Here is a 15136-nt window from a genome sequence, read left to right as displayed (position 1 = left end):
TTCCTTCATAGTCACGTCCTTCCTGGCCCCGGCGAGCAGTGGCAGAGCAGAAAGCTCCTGTGTCCATGAGGTCCATGAGGTGGGAAACAAGACCCTGACCTCTTAGAAACATACAGTGAATAAATGTGTCCGATCGTTAAAAAATGAAAAAAAAAGAAAAGGTGAGGGTAAAGCGGCCAGTGATGGGGGTGGGGAAGGGGTGCCCCTTCCCTTAGAGAACTTCATCCTTGGGGTCTACAGACCACCTTTGGGGAAGTACCCCATTGAGGGTGGAAGTTGCCTCACCAAAGAAGCTGTCTACTTCTTGATCCCATTTGTATATTTGTCTTTTGATATTCCCACTCATTAAACATGGCAACTTAAATAAATTTACACTGACATTCCCCATCGTTTAAGAAGAGAGCTAGTGTTGCGAATCATAATTACTTCTTGTTATATATGATTTATCTATTTACAGATTATTGTTTAAATCAGCTTTTTCTAGGATGTTCTTCTTGCCCTTAGTTGCTTTTATTAATGTATTCGCTGGACGCCACAGAGCCCACAGGTGGCAATTTTCCTCCTATACAGCGATCGTAATTTGCACTGAACATGTAACCGGTTTCACTTGGGTAGGGCATCTGTTTTATAGATGGCCCTCGATCTCCCTTCCCTGCCAGCCAGCCAGGACCTGGGTTGCTGACATTAGGGCCAATAGAGAGGGAGGTTGGGGAAAGGAACCGAGGTGTGTGTGTGCCCACTGACTGTGGATTCGAGGTATCCTGTAGTCGTAGAGAAAAGATTTGGGCATGAGAATTTGAATGCTGGTAAGCGTAGGGCTCTGTATGTTGTTTTCCTCTTAGCTGGGCTTTCTGCAGGAGCAGAGGGACTGAGTGCTGTTCACGTTTGCCGCCCGAGCAGCGACTGCATCGTTGCCACCTGCTCAGACTCCTTTGCCTTTTCACCCCAGTGCATCCGCCCCTTCTAACCCTGGGGTTTCTAGACCCTTTGAGAGAGCCATGTCATGTCATTGAGAGGGGGCTGCCTCTTTGGGTTGAATGTGGGACTCCAGTGAGGGGTCCTGGGAAGATGGGTTTTGAACACAAATGCCTCCACCCATCTTGCATAGTCCCTCAGGTCTTTGAAAGGCCTGGGATCTCTGGGTTTGATTTACTGGATAGATAAGCATCAGGAGGAGATCTAACTGTTGGTTTTCTAAGCTTCTACAGCCGTGAGCAAATTAGTCCTCCCTACACTTAATGAGATGAGTGGTGATATCTCAGTGAGGTAGAGGAGGAGAAGCCATTTTTAAGACCTCAGGCCACGTCAGTCTGTACGAGGAAGGGAATGCAGGAGGATCTCAGTGAACTTTCTTGGTGCACGCTCCCTTTTCCTTCCTTCAAGCCTAGCCTCTGTACCCTGATTGCAATCCTTAGAAGGTAATTTGGCTTGGTTTCTGCAGCAAGAAGCCTTTTCTCTTTGCACCAGTGTCAAGCTAGTTTATAGGAAATCATACTTTATTTTTCTCAAAATAGCTCCCTTTAATCTCTCTCCTCCCTCCTTATGCTTAACATTTCCTTTCAGAACCTGAGCTGGCTGGAAGAGAAAGAGAAGGAAGTTGTTAGTGCCTTGCGCTACTTTAAGACCATTGTGGACAAAATGGCTATTGATAAGAAGGTCCTGGAGATGCTTCCAGGGTCAGCCAGCAAGGTGCTGGAGGCCATCTTACCGCTGGTGCAGAACGATCCTCGAACTCAGCACAGGTGAGTTATGCCAAAGTCCTTGGCTGTGTCAGAGCGAGGGAGGCCTACGGGCATCTTGGTTTGGGGACACTTCAAACTCCGGGCTTCTAGGGACTGGGGAGAATGTTGGGAGGGAAAGGGGGCCCTCTCTCTGCCCTCCACAGCTATGACTTGATGCTCTCCCAAGGTTGAGGTCAATGTGGCTCATGAGGCCTTGACACTGAGGGAGATCTCTTGCCTTGCTGGGGATGTAGCCGTGGGTAAGTGTGTGGTGGTTTCTTTGCCTCAGGTCATTGGCAGTAATCACACCAAGACTTGGACACATAGCTAGTACCCTTCCTTGGGTTTATTGTAGCATGAAATCTTACGAATATCTAGCCTGGTAGAAACCTCGACTGCTTAGCTGCTTAGGCCAAAAGAGAGAAGAATCCCATTCGAGCATGGATTCATGAGACATTCCACTGTGTCAAGCCAGGATCTCCCAGACAGCGCCCAGAGCCCCTGGAAGCCAGGTGTGTGGCGTGGAGTCTGCCTTCTTCCCAGGGAGCTTTCGCGGAGGAACACTTCTCCTGCTAGAGTGCATTTTCCCCTTAAAGGCTGGGAGCAGCTTGTTCCCGTCTCTGTTGTTAGGAAAGGAATATTAAATGTAATCGTATGTGAGAACCTCGCAGGCGCTTTTCCTTTGAGAGGCTATCAGATGCCTGCTGGCTTTGTGTTTCTTTTCTGGTACCTGCTCAGGATCAACGCATCTCTGTTTTCAGCTCCTTGAGATGGTTTCCTGTTCATACAGCCCCGTGAGACTGAGCTTTTATGAACCTCTTTCAGAACTTGGTAGTTTCTTCTTCTGGGAGATAGTGCAAACAGTATCTTTATTTCCAAGAAGCTGTCTGCACTGGGGCTTCGGCTGGCCTTGGGGTCCCAGCCGCCCCCTGCAGATTGTACTCTTTGGGCCATCTGGTGGCTGAGAACAAAACATTGGTATGGCTTTGCTTTGCTGCTGTCCTCACTTCTCCAGGCCATGCTGCTGTCCCCGAGGAGGAACCTGAGGGTCCCGGCGTGCCCTGCTCAGTTGCCACACACACACGGAGTGCTTTGTGTGCTGGCCTCCAGACCGAGGACTGTGTCTCCCTGGTAGTGAGCCCCGTGCCCAGCTCGTAGAGGGCCCCATGCGGTTCTCCTCCGAGGCAATGTGCCTCGAGGATGCTAGGGTCAGATGTGTAGATGGCTTCGCTTTTTATGCCCTTTTCTCCTGCACCTCTACCCGTGAGATGGTCCCTTACCACGGGGGAGTTAGAATCCTGTGGAAAAAATCAACTTTCCCACACGTGATAAGGTGCTAATTTTATGGTACCAAATGGAAGCACTGCTGGGATTTGAAAGAGGGAGAGTTAGAGGAGAGCCCGTGGTCCAGTGGAACTTGCCAGAGCAGGAGGTGCTGGGGCAGGGCCTGAAGGAAAGGTAGGAATTGGATAGGCCTTCGGGGCAGGGGAGCAGGAAAGGCAAGGGCCTGAGGCTGGTGGGGCACAGGTAGGAGACACGGGAGGAGACACGGCAGTCGTGTAGCGCAGAGCGTGGGGCCTGACTGAGGGGCTGTGGGGAATCGGGGCTCAGGCGCTGAGCCTCTCTGGGGGGTCGAGTGAACAGTGCTGAGCGTGTGTGGCTGCTGGGGCTGTTGCTCCTGGACCTGGGCAGTTCCCTTCTGGACACGCCAACACGGGAGGAGCGGATCAAGCGATGGCACACTGGTTTGGAGGCTTTTTTTTTTTTTTTTTTTTTTTGTCTGTGGGGATTTTTATAGGTATTTTGTAATTGATGAACTAGCGATAAAATGTCTAGAAATGTTTCCTAGAGGGAAGCCAACGCCTGGATATGGGCGTGAGGAGTGAGGACTTTCCTCAGGTAGTCCTTGGGCTGATCCCACTTCCAGGACTTTTCTTCCTGAAATTCTTGTAAAACCAACTGATATTTTTCTTGGTCGCCTTGATAGCTCCTCCTGGAAGTTTCCTCTTTGATTTCTTCCATCCTGTCATTCCTCTCAGTGCAGTTTATAAACTGGGAAGGTGCTTTCCTGTCTTCTTCCCCGAGCTTTCTCTGTGGGGTGGGTCCTAGCTGGCGGGCTCTCGGTCGCCCTCCCCTAGGGTGCTGGGACAGTGGTGGACCAGCCTTGGAACAGGCCCCTGGGCCGCTGAGTGTGAGCAGCGCCCGGAGCCTTCTGCACGGTGGGACATCTGGATCCGTGCTGGCCTTCAGTGCGGATGGCTCCGCTCTGTTTCCGAAGCAGACCGGCCACCGGTCCGCTTGACATGGTCACAGTCCAGGAACCCCCTTTCTCTCTGAGTGTCTTAGCCCCCGACACAGCTTCCAAGGTAACACGGTTTCCAGACTCGCCAGATGCTTTCAGGGAAGTGTTGCCGTTGGTGCAGCTAGAAATTGTTACGGAAAAGTGTCTCCCTGCCTCCTTTTCGGCTTAGCCTGGCCAGTAGTTCAGCAGTGTGGTTGGTGCTTTGGTGGGATCCCCCAGGGGCGCTTTGGCAGAAGGAGGCAGTCTTTGTTCACAGAGCCCTCACCTGGCCCTGCTTGAAGTGAGGAGGAGGGCTGGCTGTGCGCGTGCACACACACACACACACACACACACACACACCCCACCCCACCCCCGCAGGGTGGTGCCACCTCACGTCCTCCCCCAGGGAAGACTGAGCTCTTGTCTCCCTCCCACCACCCTCCTTCCCAAGAGAGTGGGTCCAACAAGCACTTGTCACTCCTGTTACTCTGTGAGGCAGCCAAGCCCCTGCTCTCTTGGGCCCTTTGGTAAACTGTCCTTGTTTCTAATGGGGCCCGAGGAGCTGCCTTTCATTCTTTCTGGCTGTTCTGTTTCTCCTGTTGGAACATGCACAGAGTGGAATGCCTGGCTAGATGGAAGTTGTCGTTTTTTCCGTCCTACCTGATACTGAACTTCTCGCCAGAGCGTTGTTTGGTTCAGGTTTTTGTTTGAAATAGCTTTGTTTTTACAACCTGTTTGGGTTTTTTGTTGTTGGGTTTGTTTTTGGTTTGGGTTTTTTGTGGGTTTTTTTTAGATTTTATTTATTTATTTGAGAGTGTAAGCATGGGGTGGGGGCAGGAGGTGGGCAGGGAAGAGAGGGAGAAGCAGGCTTCCCAACTGAGCAGGGAGCCCAATGCGGGGCTTGATTCCAGGACCCTAGGATCATAACCTGAGCCAAAGGCAGACACTTAACCTGCTGAGCCACCTGGGTGCCCTTTTAGAACCTTTTAGAACCTGTTTTAATCATATCTTACAATATTATATCCTTTTCTCAAAATTCTGTCTTTGGCTTTTAAATGTCTACCTCATTCTTTTTCTCCCCCTGCTGCTTTTTTAAGTGGAGAAAGGGGCCTCCCCCAAATCTTCCATAGTTTTACTCTTCCTCTCTTATGATATATAATATTTAAAATGGAAAAGTAATCCTTTCCATAATTCCTAGAGAAAATTATCTTTAGTAATCTAAAAATGTGTAGGAGATCTGGGATGCCTGGGTGGCTCAGTTGTTAAGCATCTGCCTTTGGCTCAGGTCATGATCCCAGGGCCCTGGCGTCGAGCCCCGCATTGAACTCCCTGCTCGGCGGGGAGCCTGCTTCTCCCTCTCCTGCTCACCCTGCTTGTGTTCCCTCTCTCGCTGTGTCTCTTCTGTGTCAAGTAAATAAAAACTTAAAAAAAAATGTGTAGGAGATCTAAAAAGTCTACACTGGGGCCTCCCCTCCCCAATCACTGAGGTGTCCAGGAGTCTCCGGGCCTTGCGCTCTGTGTGTGGGGTAATCGCAGTGTGCAGTCGACGCCTCCCCCACCACGGGCCTCCTCGCCTCTCATCTGTCGTCTTGAAACGCTCTTAATGCGCTGCTCTGGCATGTCTGCTGCGGAGTAACTGCAGGGATGATGGGGCTGAGCCCAGTGAGGGAGTTCTAGTGACTTACAGACCTGTCGGAGCTCGCATTTAGAGGCTGCTGCAGTAACGGATCCTGCCTGTTGGCTCCTTGTGACACATTTAACGTGTTAGTCTGATGGAAAACAAGACTGGTACAGTGCTTTGACCCGTGATTAGCAGTGAGGAGGAGGGGAAGGGGGGGCGCTCTTTGACAGAGACCGGACTCTCTTAGGATGTGAAGTTTGAAGAAGTATAAAAACTCATGATGGAATTTTTGTATGTTCCATTTGGGAAGTGAAAAAATTTTATAACAGACTAGAATATAAACCTCCGTATGGCATTTGTGGGCTGTAAGGGCCTAGGTCCTGGGGGTGGGGAGTGTTACCAAAAAGGGGGTGTGGCTCTTAAAGACAGTTGGAGAAACATGCCCTCATCACCGAGAAACTGGTTCCGGACTAAACAGTCGCTTCAGGTGAGGGCCGCTTTAGATGTTTAACTTTCTTTACAAACTCTTCTCTGCCCCCCAGCTCAGCCCTCTCCTCCTGCCATAGCCGAGTGTACCAAAGTCTCGCCAATCTCATCCGTTGGTCTGACCAAGTGATGCTAGAAGGTGTGAACTCAGAAGATAAAGAAGCGGTGACAACCGTGAAGGGGGTCATCAAGGCTGTGCTGGATGGAGTGAAGGTAGGACGCAAGCGCCGGGCAGCCTCCCTGCTGGCGTCTGTCACACAAGACCTTGTTCCCGAACCGAACACATTAGAACGCACATCTCCCAGCGTCTCCGGTGTGGGTGTGCTGCTCTGTCCCATAGCCGTTCGCTTCTCTCTTACAGTAATAGAAGCCTTTGGAGTGCTCGTCTCCATAGCTGGAAAGGCTGCTGGAAGCATTCAGACTTTATTGAGCACATATTAAATCTTCAGTGAGTCTTTATATCACAGCTCTGGCTGTGCATGCTTGCTGGCTAGACAAAAGGCAGAGGAAATTGTTTTTGCACTGACTTTTTGCAAAATTCTCAGCAATCTCGCTATCTTTTCATGTTATAAGAACTTCTGGGATTCTTGGTAGAAAAGCGGGATTGAGATGAGTAAGAAGTGAAACTGTCTGGATTTGAAATCTTTGATGCAGTCTGTGACTTTACTAGCCAGGGAAGTCAGAAACAGCATGGTGGGAAATTGTGAATTATAGTTAAGGTGGGAGGTGAAGGCCGTAGAGGGTCTGGAATTGGGGTCCGTGGGACAAACTCTGATTTAGAGACAATAAGTCCTGGTGGGTGAGGAGCAAGGCAGAATATTAAGCATGAAGTGGGTGAGGGCCTTTGGGTCAGTATTAGGGCTGTGAGCAGTGGGAAAGTAGAGACCCTGCTATCTTGTGAGGCCATATTATTATGTAGTGGAAAGAAGGCTGGTCTGGGGCCTGGCTGGGTTTGAATCCCAAGTGCACTCCTTACTAGTCTGTGAAGTTGGGCAATTTACTCAAAGACTTTGTACCTTAATTAACTCATCTATAAAATGGGTATAATAACAGTGCCTTATATCCTAGGGTTGTGGGAAGTATTAAATTAGTTTCTACATATAAAGCTTTTAGAACAAAGACTGGCGCGCACTAAGCACTCAGACTTTAACTGCTTTCTTTTTTTCTTTTTACTAATTTTGTGGTGCTGAGTGTATGCTTTAGAAACTAATCTCTTGTCTTGGGGGAATTAAAAAAAAATAGCTGTGTCATTCTCCTTTCTGCACCCTTCAGTCCAAAACTGTAGCTGAGGTACGTAAAAAATACCTTTTCCGCTCAAGGCTGCTATCAGATTCCTAAAAGCTGCCTCCTCTGATTCTGGAGAGTGGAATAAAGGAGCCTCCCACACATGGTAAAAACTGTAGAGGAAAGGCTAAGAAAGCATTGCTTAATGTTTTGAATTGCTCCAGAATGAACTGTGTCGATTGGGGAGGTCTTGGTGGCTCCCTGCCTCCAGCTCCAGGGAAGGGGCTGCCACGTCTGCTGGGAGCGTCATGGAGTTCACCTAGAGGGAGGCTTGGCTGGGTGGCAGCCAGTCTCCTCTGATGGCTCCAGGCCCTCTTCTTTCCCCGAGGTTTATGAGGTCCCACGTTGTCTGTTTTGGCCAGTGAGACTCAGGGTATAGCCCATTGTGGCTGTTGTGCAAGACCTTTGTCACCGCCCAGATTTTGGAGCGCACTCAGACGTAGTGTCCCACGGAATCTTCCCCGTAGCTCTCGGAGGCCAACAGGGCAGAAGGAGACGTGACCTGGGTCCATGCTTCCTCAGAGTCTGTAGAGATCTGGCTCACCCAGCCCTGGCTCTTCCTGTCCAGGCTTCTGGAAATGCTGTTATTGAAAGTTGTTAGTCTGCAGGTGACATTGTTCAGGTTTCCTTCTGCCGGATTATAATGAGATGTGCGAAACGAGTCAGAATGCCCGAAACAGATGAGATGGAGTTTCTGTGTGTAGAGCTTTGTCACGTTCCCAAGTCAGTTTCTGTTATGGAATCACTAAACCACCTCAGTATCCATTGAAAGACATGTCTAAAAGACACATTTCTGATTTCTCAAATTAACTAGTGAGAGAGGGAGAGAGAGAAACTGACAGATTATGAACGCATCTGTGTCTGGAAACAAATAACTTTTCTTCAGTTGTTTTTAAAATACTTAACCCAGAACGAAGACTCTGTAGGTGATGAGCTCTGTGAATTCAGTTCCATTTCATTTACTCAGGAAGCATTTATCGAAAACCACCTGTGCACCAGGCCGTGCGATGGCGTTGGGCATATAGTGGTAAAACAGGTACAGTCCCGGACCTGATGCCGCTTACGGTCGGAAGAGGGGAAGGGACAACAGAGGTCGTAATCTGTAATTGTAACTAGGATGAGTGTTATAAAAGAAAAAATGGCACATGGTCTTACTTGGCATTTTGGGAGACCTTCCTTTTTTAGGGTGGTTAGTGACTCTTCCCAGAAGGAGAGACAGGCCAAAGGCAGAAGGTTGTGCAGGAGTTGGCTTAGTCCTGGAAGCTTTAAGGGTTCAGATCAGTCCAGGCTACAGTGACAGTCCAGACACTGTGCTGTTGGCGTGTGTTGCTGGGGCCTCATAGTACAGGCAGCGGACACTTTTTCCCTCCTCACGCTCATGACAGTTCTGAACGTGGGCCTCATTGCCCCTTCACAGGTGTGGGAACAGGCTCAGGCCGACAGTGGTCAGTGGCAAGGTCCTGCCTCATGCCGGGGCCTGCTGGACCCCAGGCCCTGGGCTCTCCCCATCACCCTCAGCTGCCTCCCACGTGCCCTGCCTCCATGCCGGCCGGCCTCCGGCTTCTCTGCCGATGTCCCATCAGGCTGAGCACAACGTATAAGCCTGTGTCCTGGTGCTGTGAGGGCCTTAGTTGGCTGGGAGGAACAGGGCCCTGCAGAAACGAAACAGATTTCTGAGAATGTCTTTATCCCACTTGTAGAAGTGCTGGCACGTTCCTTTAAACTGAGTCACCGCCTTTCAAGTAACTCATTCAGTTGGTAAATGGAATCCCTTTTTTTTTGAAAGGTTAAAGAAGTGTTTTACAGGATTACTTTGTTTAGTTTATTATTTATATTATTTATTACATATTATTATATTTATATTATATAATATATATTATATTTAGTTTATTATCATTCATTATTTAAAGGCCTGCATAAATGTCACTTGTTAGCCCCGTAAGCTTGGGCAAGATACTTCTGTGAGTTTCAGGTAGGTTTTTAAAGATTACCCTGAAGAAGTAAAGAAGGATTAAGTAAGGCAATGTATATAAAGTACGTGGTAAGTACGAGGTGTCCAGTGAGCGGGGGCGAGCACTGTTAGCCGTGGGAGCGTTAGCACCGGGGGCGGCTCACATTCACCAGTTCTTGACAGTGGCCGTGGCCCTTCTCCACGCGTCCCACGTCAAGAGGCAGACCTGTTATTGTCCGATCCAGCCCAGGCAGGTGCTCTGCTCACGGGCCCGAGGCTCAGAGAGGATGGTGACTCCCCGAGGAAGGAATGTGAGGCCCGGACTTTCCCTGGCACTGGCTGTTGGGAGCCGAGCTCCTCAGGCTCCAGCAGGAGACCTGGGTCTTCCTTTTGCAGCCAGCGCCCCGGCTCTCCCTACCTTTGCCATCTAAACGTCAGCTTCTCCTCTCCTTTCTGTAGCACAGTCTCTTACCCACTGCCCCAGGCTCCGCTTTGTCCTCTCTGCAGACCTTCCAGGGATGTCGGTTCTCAGACTGAGGGTCTCTTCCCCTGACCTCCAGCTCCCCCCAACACACACACCACTTACGCTCACACTTTTTTTTTTTTAAACCTTCTAATGCTGACAGCCTTGGAGGAAAATGTGGAACACGTGCAGTTCCATTGTCTAACCATCACTCCCAAAACTGGACTTGTGTACCACGCCAGACTCCCTTCGTATATGTTAACCTAAAAAAATAAAAGTTATTTACTAGCAGAATGGGTTTAGTTGGGAAGAGCAGAGAATTGCAGTTTGGGACATGCAAGCTATGGCAAAACCACAGGCAAGTCCAACAAAGAAAGGAGGGGGCATGGCTTTATGGACAGGACGTTGGGAGGGGCTGTCCTGGACCGAAGTTCCCTGGAGAAGCAGGACTTCAGGGCAAGGGCAGTTCCTCACTGGCTGAGCTGCTGGGGTAGTGGATTTCTCGTTGGAGAAGCAGCGTCCTTCCTTCCCTGTTGGGTCTGTAGTCATGATTCCCTCCTATGGCGGGGACCTCAGCTGGGGTCTCTAAGTGATGGTTCTTCCTGAAATTGTTGGCAGTGGTGTGGTTCCCCTTTCTAGCCAGCCAGCTCCACTTCACTGAGGTTTCTCTGTATTAGAATTTTCACCTACAACAGGAATACTTCAAAAGAAATATTTTTCTGACTGTATCAGTTAGGATTAGGTTTAACTACAAGAAAATCCAAAATAATACTGGTTTTTAAAAGATAAAACTTTATTTCTCCTTTGTGTACAAGAAGTTCACAGTCTGCCAAGTAGTCTGAGGCTAAATAACATTTTCATACAACGGTCAGAGATGTGGTCCTCTCCCCTCTTGCTTTCCTGCCATCCTTAGCACGTGGATTCCACCTCATGGTCCAGAATGACTGCTCAGTCTCCATCCATCATGACTGTATTCCAGCCAACGAGGAGGAAGAGAGTGTAAGAAGGTGTGTCTTCTCCATTTAAGGATGCTTCCTCAAAGGCATTACAAAATTCACTCACATTTTATTGACCAGAATTTGGTCACATGCCCAACTGAAATTCTGTTAATAAGGAAGAACAGGTAGCACGGGGCAACTAGCTGTCACTACCACACTGACATCTCAACTCAGCCATCTCTTTTATTCCTCATTCAGCCTGTTTTACATTTTTTGATGAAAAACTTCAAGCATTTGCAGAGGAAAAGACAGGACAGTGAAGGCCTGTCCCAGAGCTTCCACAGTTGTCTGCTCACGGCCAGTCTTCTATACCTCAGCCCACTCCCCTGCGCCATGGGAAGCAAATCCCAGCCGTCTGTCCTAGCGTCTGTAAATGCCTTCGTGTGGAGCTCCAGGCCAAGGCAGGCTCTTCTGCGAAGGGCCAAGTAGTACATATTTGAAGTCTCTCAGGCTACAGTGGTTTCTGCTGTATTTTGGTCTCTGCTGCACATTCTTTGGTGTTTGTTCATTTTGACTTTTTAAAGATTTTATTTATTTGAGAGAGAGAGAATGAGCAGGGGGAGGGGCAGAGGGCAAGGGCCAAAAGCAGACTCCCTGCCTAGTGCGGAGCCTAAAAGGGGTAGGGTGGGGGGCCGTGATCCCGGACTCTTAGACCATGACCCGAGCCAAAATCAAGAGCCAGACCCTTAACCAGCCGAGCCACCCAAGCACCCCCTTAAAGTGTTCTTACCTTGAGGGCTCACAGGAAGCAAGCCCTGGGCTGGACCTGGCCTGCACACAGCATGTAGTTTCCTACCTAGTAAAGCTTGTGCACCTCAGGTGCCTGGGTGGCTCGGGTGGTGAAGCCGGTGGTGAAGCCTCTGCCTTCGGCTCAGGTCATAATCCCAGGGTCCTGGGATCAAGTCCCGCATTGGGCTCCCTGCTCAGTGGGGAGCCTGCTTCTCCCTCTCCCTGTCCCTCTGTGCTCTCTCAAATAAATAAATAAAATCTTTTAGAAAAAAATAAAGCTCATATACTTACTAGTTCATCAAAATGTATCTAAAGATCCCTTTTCTGTGTTTTTGTCCTTGTAACTTACTTGTTTTTAGAAGGGGTTGGTTGCTGCTGCTGAAAGTCTCCCACATTCTGGGTTGTGCTGATGGCACTTGTGCCGTGTTGTTCAGCATGTGCCTCTGTCCCTAGAACTGAGGCTGAATCAGATTCAGGTTTTTGTATTTTGAGTCCTTCCTAGGCCTCCTTGCACCTCCATCAGAAGGCATCTTTCCCCTTTTCGATGTTAAAAGCCATTGATGGTTACTGCCTAGATCCAGTCATTGATTAGGAGTTGCAAAATGATGACATTCTAATTCTTTGTGCCATCGATCCATCATCACTCAGCCGGGTACACTTAAACGGCAGACTTCCTGCGCCAGTTTGTAGTTATTCTGAGTTCTAATTCTCAGAGGAAAGGCAGGATTGGAACTCCGTTCCTTCCCTTATTTACCAGGTATCAAAATAGTGAGTGTTGGGACGCCTGGGTGGCTCAGTTGGTTAAGCAGCTGCCTTCGGCTCAGGTCATGATTCCAGCGTCCTGGGATCGAGTCCCGCATCGGGCTCCTTGCTCAGCAGGAGCCTGCTTCTCCCTCTGCCTTTGCCTGCCATTCTGTCTGCCTGTGCTTGCTCTCTCTCCCTCTCTCTCTGACAAATAAATAAAATCTTTAAAAAAAAAAAAAATAGTGAGTGTTTCCTAGCATCCTTTTTTTTTCTTTTAAGATTTTATTTATTTATTTGACAGACAGAGATCACAAGCAGGCAGAGAGGCAGGCAAACGGAGAGGGGGAGGCAGGCTCCCTGCCGAGCAGAGACCCCGATGTGGGGCTTGATCCCAGGACCCTGAGATCATGATCTGAGCTGAAGGTAGAGGCTTTAACCCACTGAGCCACCCAGGTGCCCTCCTAGCATCCTTTAACACAACCAGTCAACCGAGCTTTTTCAGATACGATCTTGAACTCATGGCTGTGCCTGTGCTGGTCATGCTCCAGTCCACTGTGGTTGTCACTCTTCCTGGTGCCCAGGCCTCATCTTGGGCTGCTGAAGACATCTTCAGGCTGTTTCCTGAGTTCCCTGTGGCATGACCCTAGAGGTCTTTGAGAGTTTTCTTACCTTTTGATATGAAAAGATATTCGAGGCTCCTCTGATAGTTATTTTCTCTGGGCGTGGTGGTGGCAGGAAACGCCTTATTGAGATCTCATTCCCAGACCATAGAATTCGCTCACTTACGATGTACAATATAGTGATTTGGCGGGGGGGTATGTTCACAGACTGTACAACCATCACCGTAATCAATTTTAGAACATGTTCACCCCTCAGGAAGTAACCTCATATCCTTTATGTTCTCCCCAGACCCTCTGCATTTCTTGCCGTGCCCCAGCCTTAGGTGGCCTCTGGACGACTTTCTGTCTCTGTAGATTTGCCTGTTAAGGGAGTCAGATCCTCTGTGGCCTCGTGTGACTAGCTCCTGTCCATGTTATGGTTTCGGAGTTCACCCATGTGAGAGCGTGTGTTCTTTTTATTGCCAAATAATACCCCATTGTGTGGCTGTCCCGTGTCTTGTTTGTGGACATGTGGATGGCTGTGTTGTTTCTACCTTTTGGTGATAAGGAGTAATGCTACCGCGAGCACTCCCGTACCCGGCTTTTTGTGGATGTGTATCATCCTTTCCCTTGGTTACACACCTCGGAGCACAGTCACTGGGTGACACGGTGACTCTGCGTTGCTTCCTGTGTCTTCTAAAGCAGCTGTGTCCGCCCTCTGTCCTGCCAGCAGTGTCTGCGGGTTCCAGTGGCTCCAGCTTCTCTGCATCCTCTTGGTTCCCGCTTGTCCCTTGACGCCGCCGTCTCAGTGGGCTTGACGTGGGATCACACGGTGGCTTTGATCCGCACTTCCCTGACAGCTAACGATGCTGAGTCTGTTTCGTGTGCTTCTTGGCCATTTACATATCTCTCTGGAGAATGTCCTGCTCGAATCCTTTGCCCGGTGTTTCATTGGCTTGTCTTTTTATTATTGAGTTGTAAGTCATCTTGTCCATTTCTCACACGGACCTGGAGTCAGCCATTCCTTGAAGGAGCTGGGGTGCCCTTCACTGGGCGATGGAGTTGGAGACCTCACTGAAGGCCGCCGTTCTCATGGCTGCTGCCGGGTCACATGGTTTCTCTGAGACAAAAACATCTGGAGATTTTACTGGAACTTCCAACTCACCTTCACGACCACTGGAGTTTTCACGTACCCTCATCAAAACGGTGTCCTCATTTTCTTTCCTCTCACACCGAATTTGAGGTCTCCTCTGGCTGCCTCGTCTTTAGACTGTTTGAGGAATGCCAGCCAGTGCCTTGTGGCTGGACCGAACCCCCCGAGAGCCCGACACCAGAGTCACTTACCACCCAGCCCACGCGTGCACCTTGCCTGCAGAGGACTGCCTGTTCTTGACTGCATGGGAGAGGGAGGACACTTGCGTGGCTGTTGCTGCCTCACACCCCTCACACTTAGGATGTGGGTGGGAAGGTCCCTTTTTGTCAGCATAAAAAACCTGGACACCCTGCGATTTCATTCTGCTGCTTCAGTGCAGGGAAGTCCTGCTGGCGGCCGCGTCCAGTGGACTCAGTGAAGGACTTACCCTAGAGCAGCTTATCAGTAGAGGCCCGTGTCCATGACCTGAACCTAGAGTTCTTGCAGAGCCAGAGAGTGATGGAGGATAGACAACCAAGGGGACAGGATGAGGGTGACAGTGAGAGAACGGGGTCAGCATGGCAGGCCATTGATGGCAGGGCGGTGCACTTTTTGATAACAGTGTATGGGAACTCGGAGGATATCAGCCACGGTCTGGTGTCCTCGTGGTGGGGGCAGCACGGCAGTGAGTCATACGATGTGAGCGGTCCCCATGGGCACATCTCATAAGGAGCCCTTTCGTGTGCGGCCTATGTCTGCTCTGGCAGGCAGGAGCTCTGTCTTTAGTGCCGAGAGAAGACGGGAGCAGATGGATTGTTCCTCTCTTCCGCGAGCACCACAGCTCATACTTGGAATTGATGAAGGTCATTTGAGATAGAAGCAGCCCTGTGATCATTTTCAGCGTGAGTAAAATGAGCACCAAAGTAAGTATGATACACTTAGAAAGACATCTTTCCAAATGCCTTTTGGCTTTTGAAAACTGCTTTTCAGTGACTGGGTAGCCATCTGCTTCCAGTCACCGGCTATGGACACAGTTTGGTACCACCTTCCCCGTCCTTTCAAACCTGTGCTTCACGAGGACTGCCAAGTCTGACATCCCGCTCAGAAATTCTGCCGTTAGCTCGAGG

General features: G+C 49.7%; 1 protein-coding gene across 21 annotated transcripts in view; it reads left to right on the top strand.

Moving 5' to 3' along the window:
- The window catches only part of RAPGEF1 (Rap guanine nucleotide exchange factor 1), a 136327-nt gene that overhangs the window by 71729 nt on the left and 49462 nt on the right, over positions 1-15136 (top strand). For all 21 annotated transcript variants that reach the window (XM_047701265.1, XM_047701258.1, XM_047701257.1 and 18 more), the window contains 2 exons: positions 1564-1742; positions 6166-6322. In XM_047701265.1, the coding sequence (XP_047557221.1) occupies positions 1564-1742; positions 6166-6322 (336 nt within the window). The remainder of the gene's footprint in view (positions 1-1563; positions 1743-6165; positions 6323-15136) is intronic.

Source organism: Lutra lutra, chromosome 13, assembly GCF_902655055.1.
Source record: "Lutra lutra chromosome 13, mLutLut1.2, whole genome shotgun sequence".
NCBI classification, from domain to species: domain Eukaryota; kingdom Metazoa; phylum Chordata; class Mammalia; order Carnivora; family Mustelidae; genus Lutra; species Lutra lutra.
This window is presented reverse-complemented; position numbering and strand designations above follow the sequence as displayed.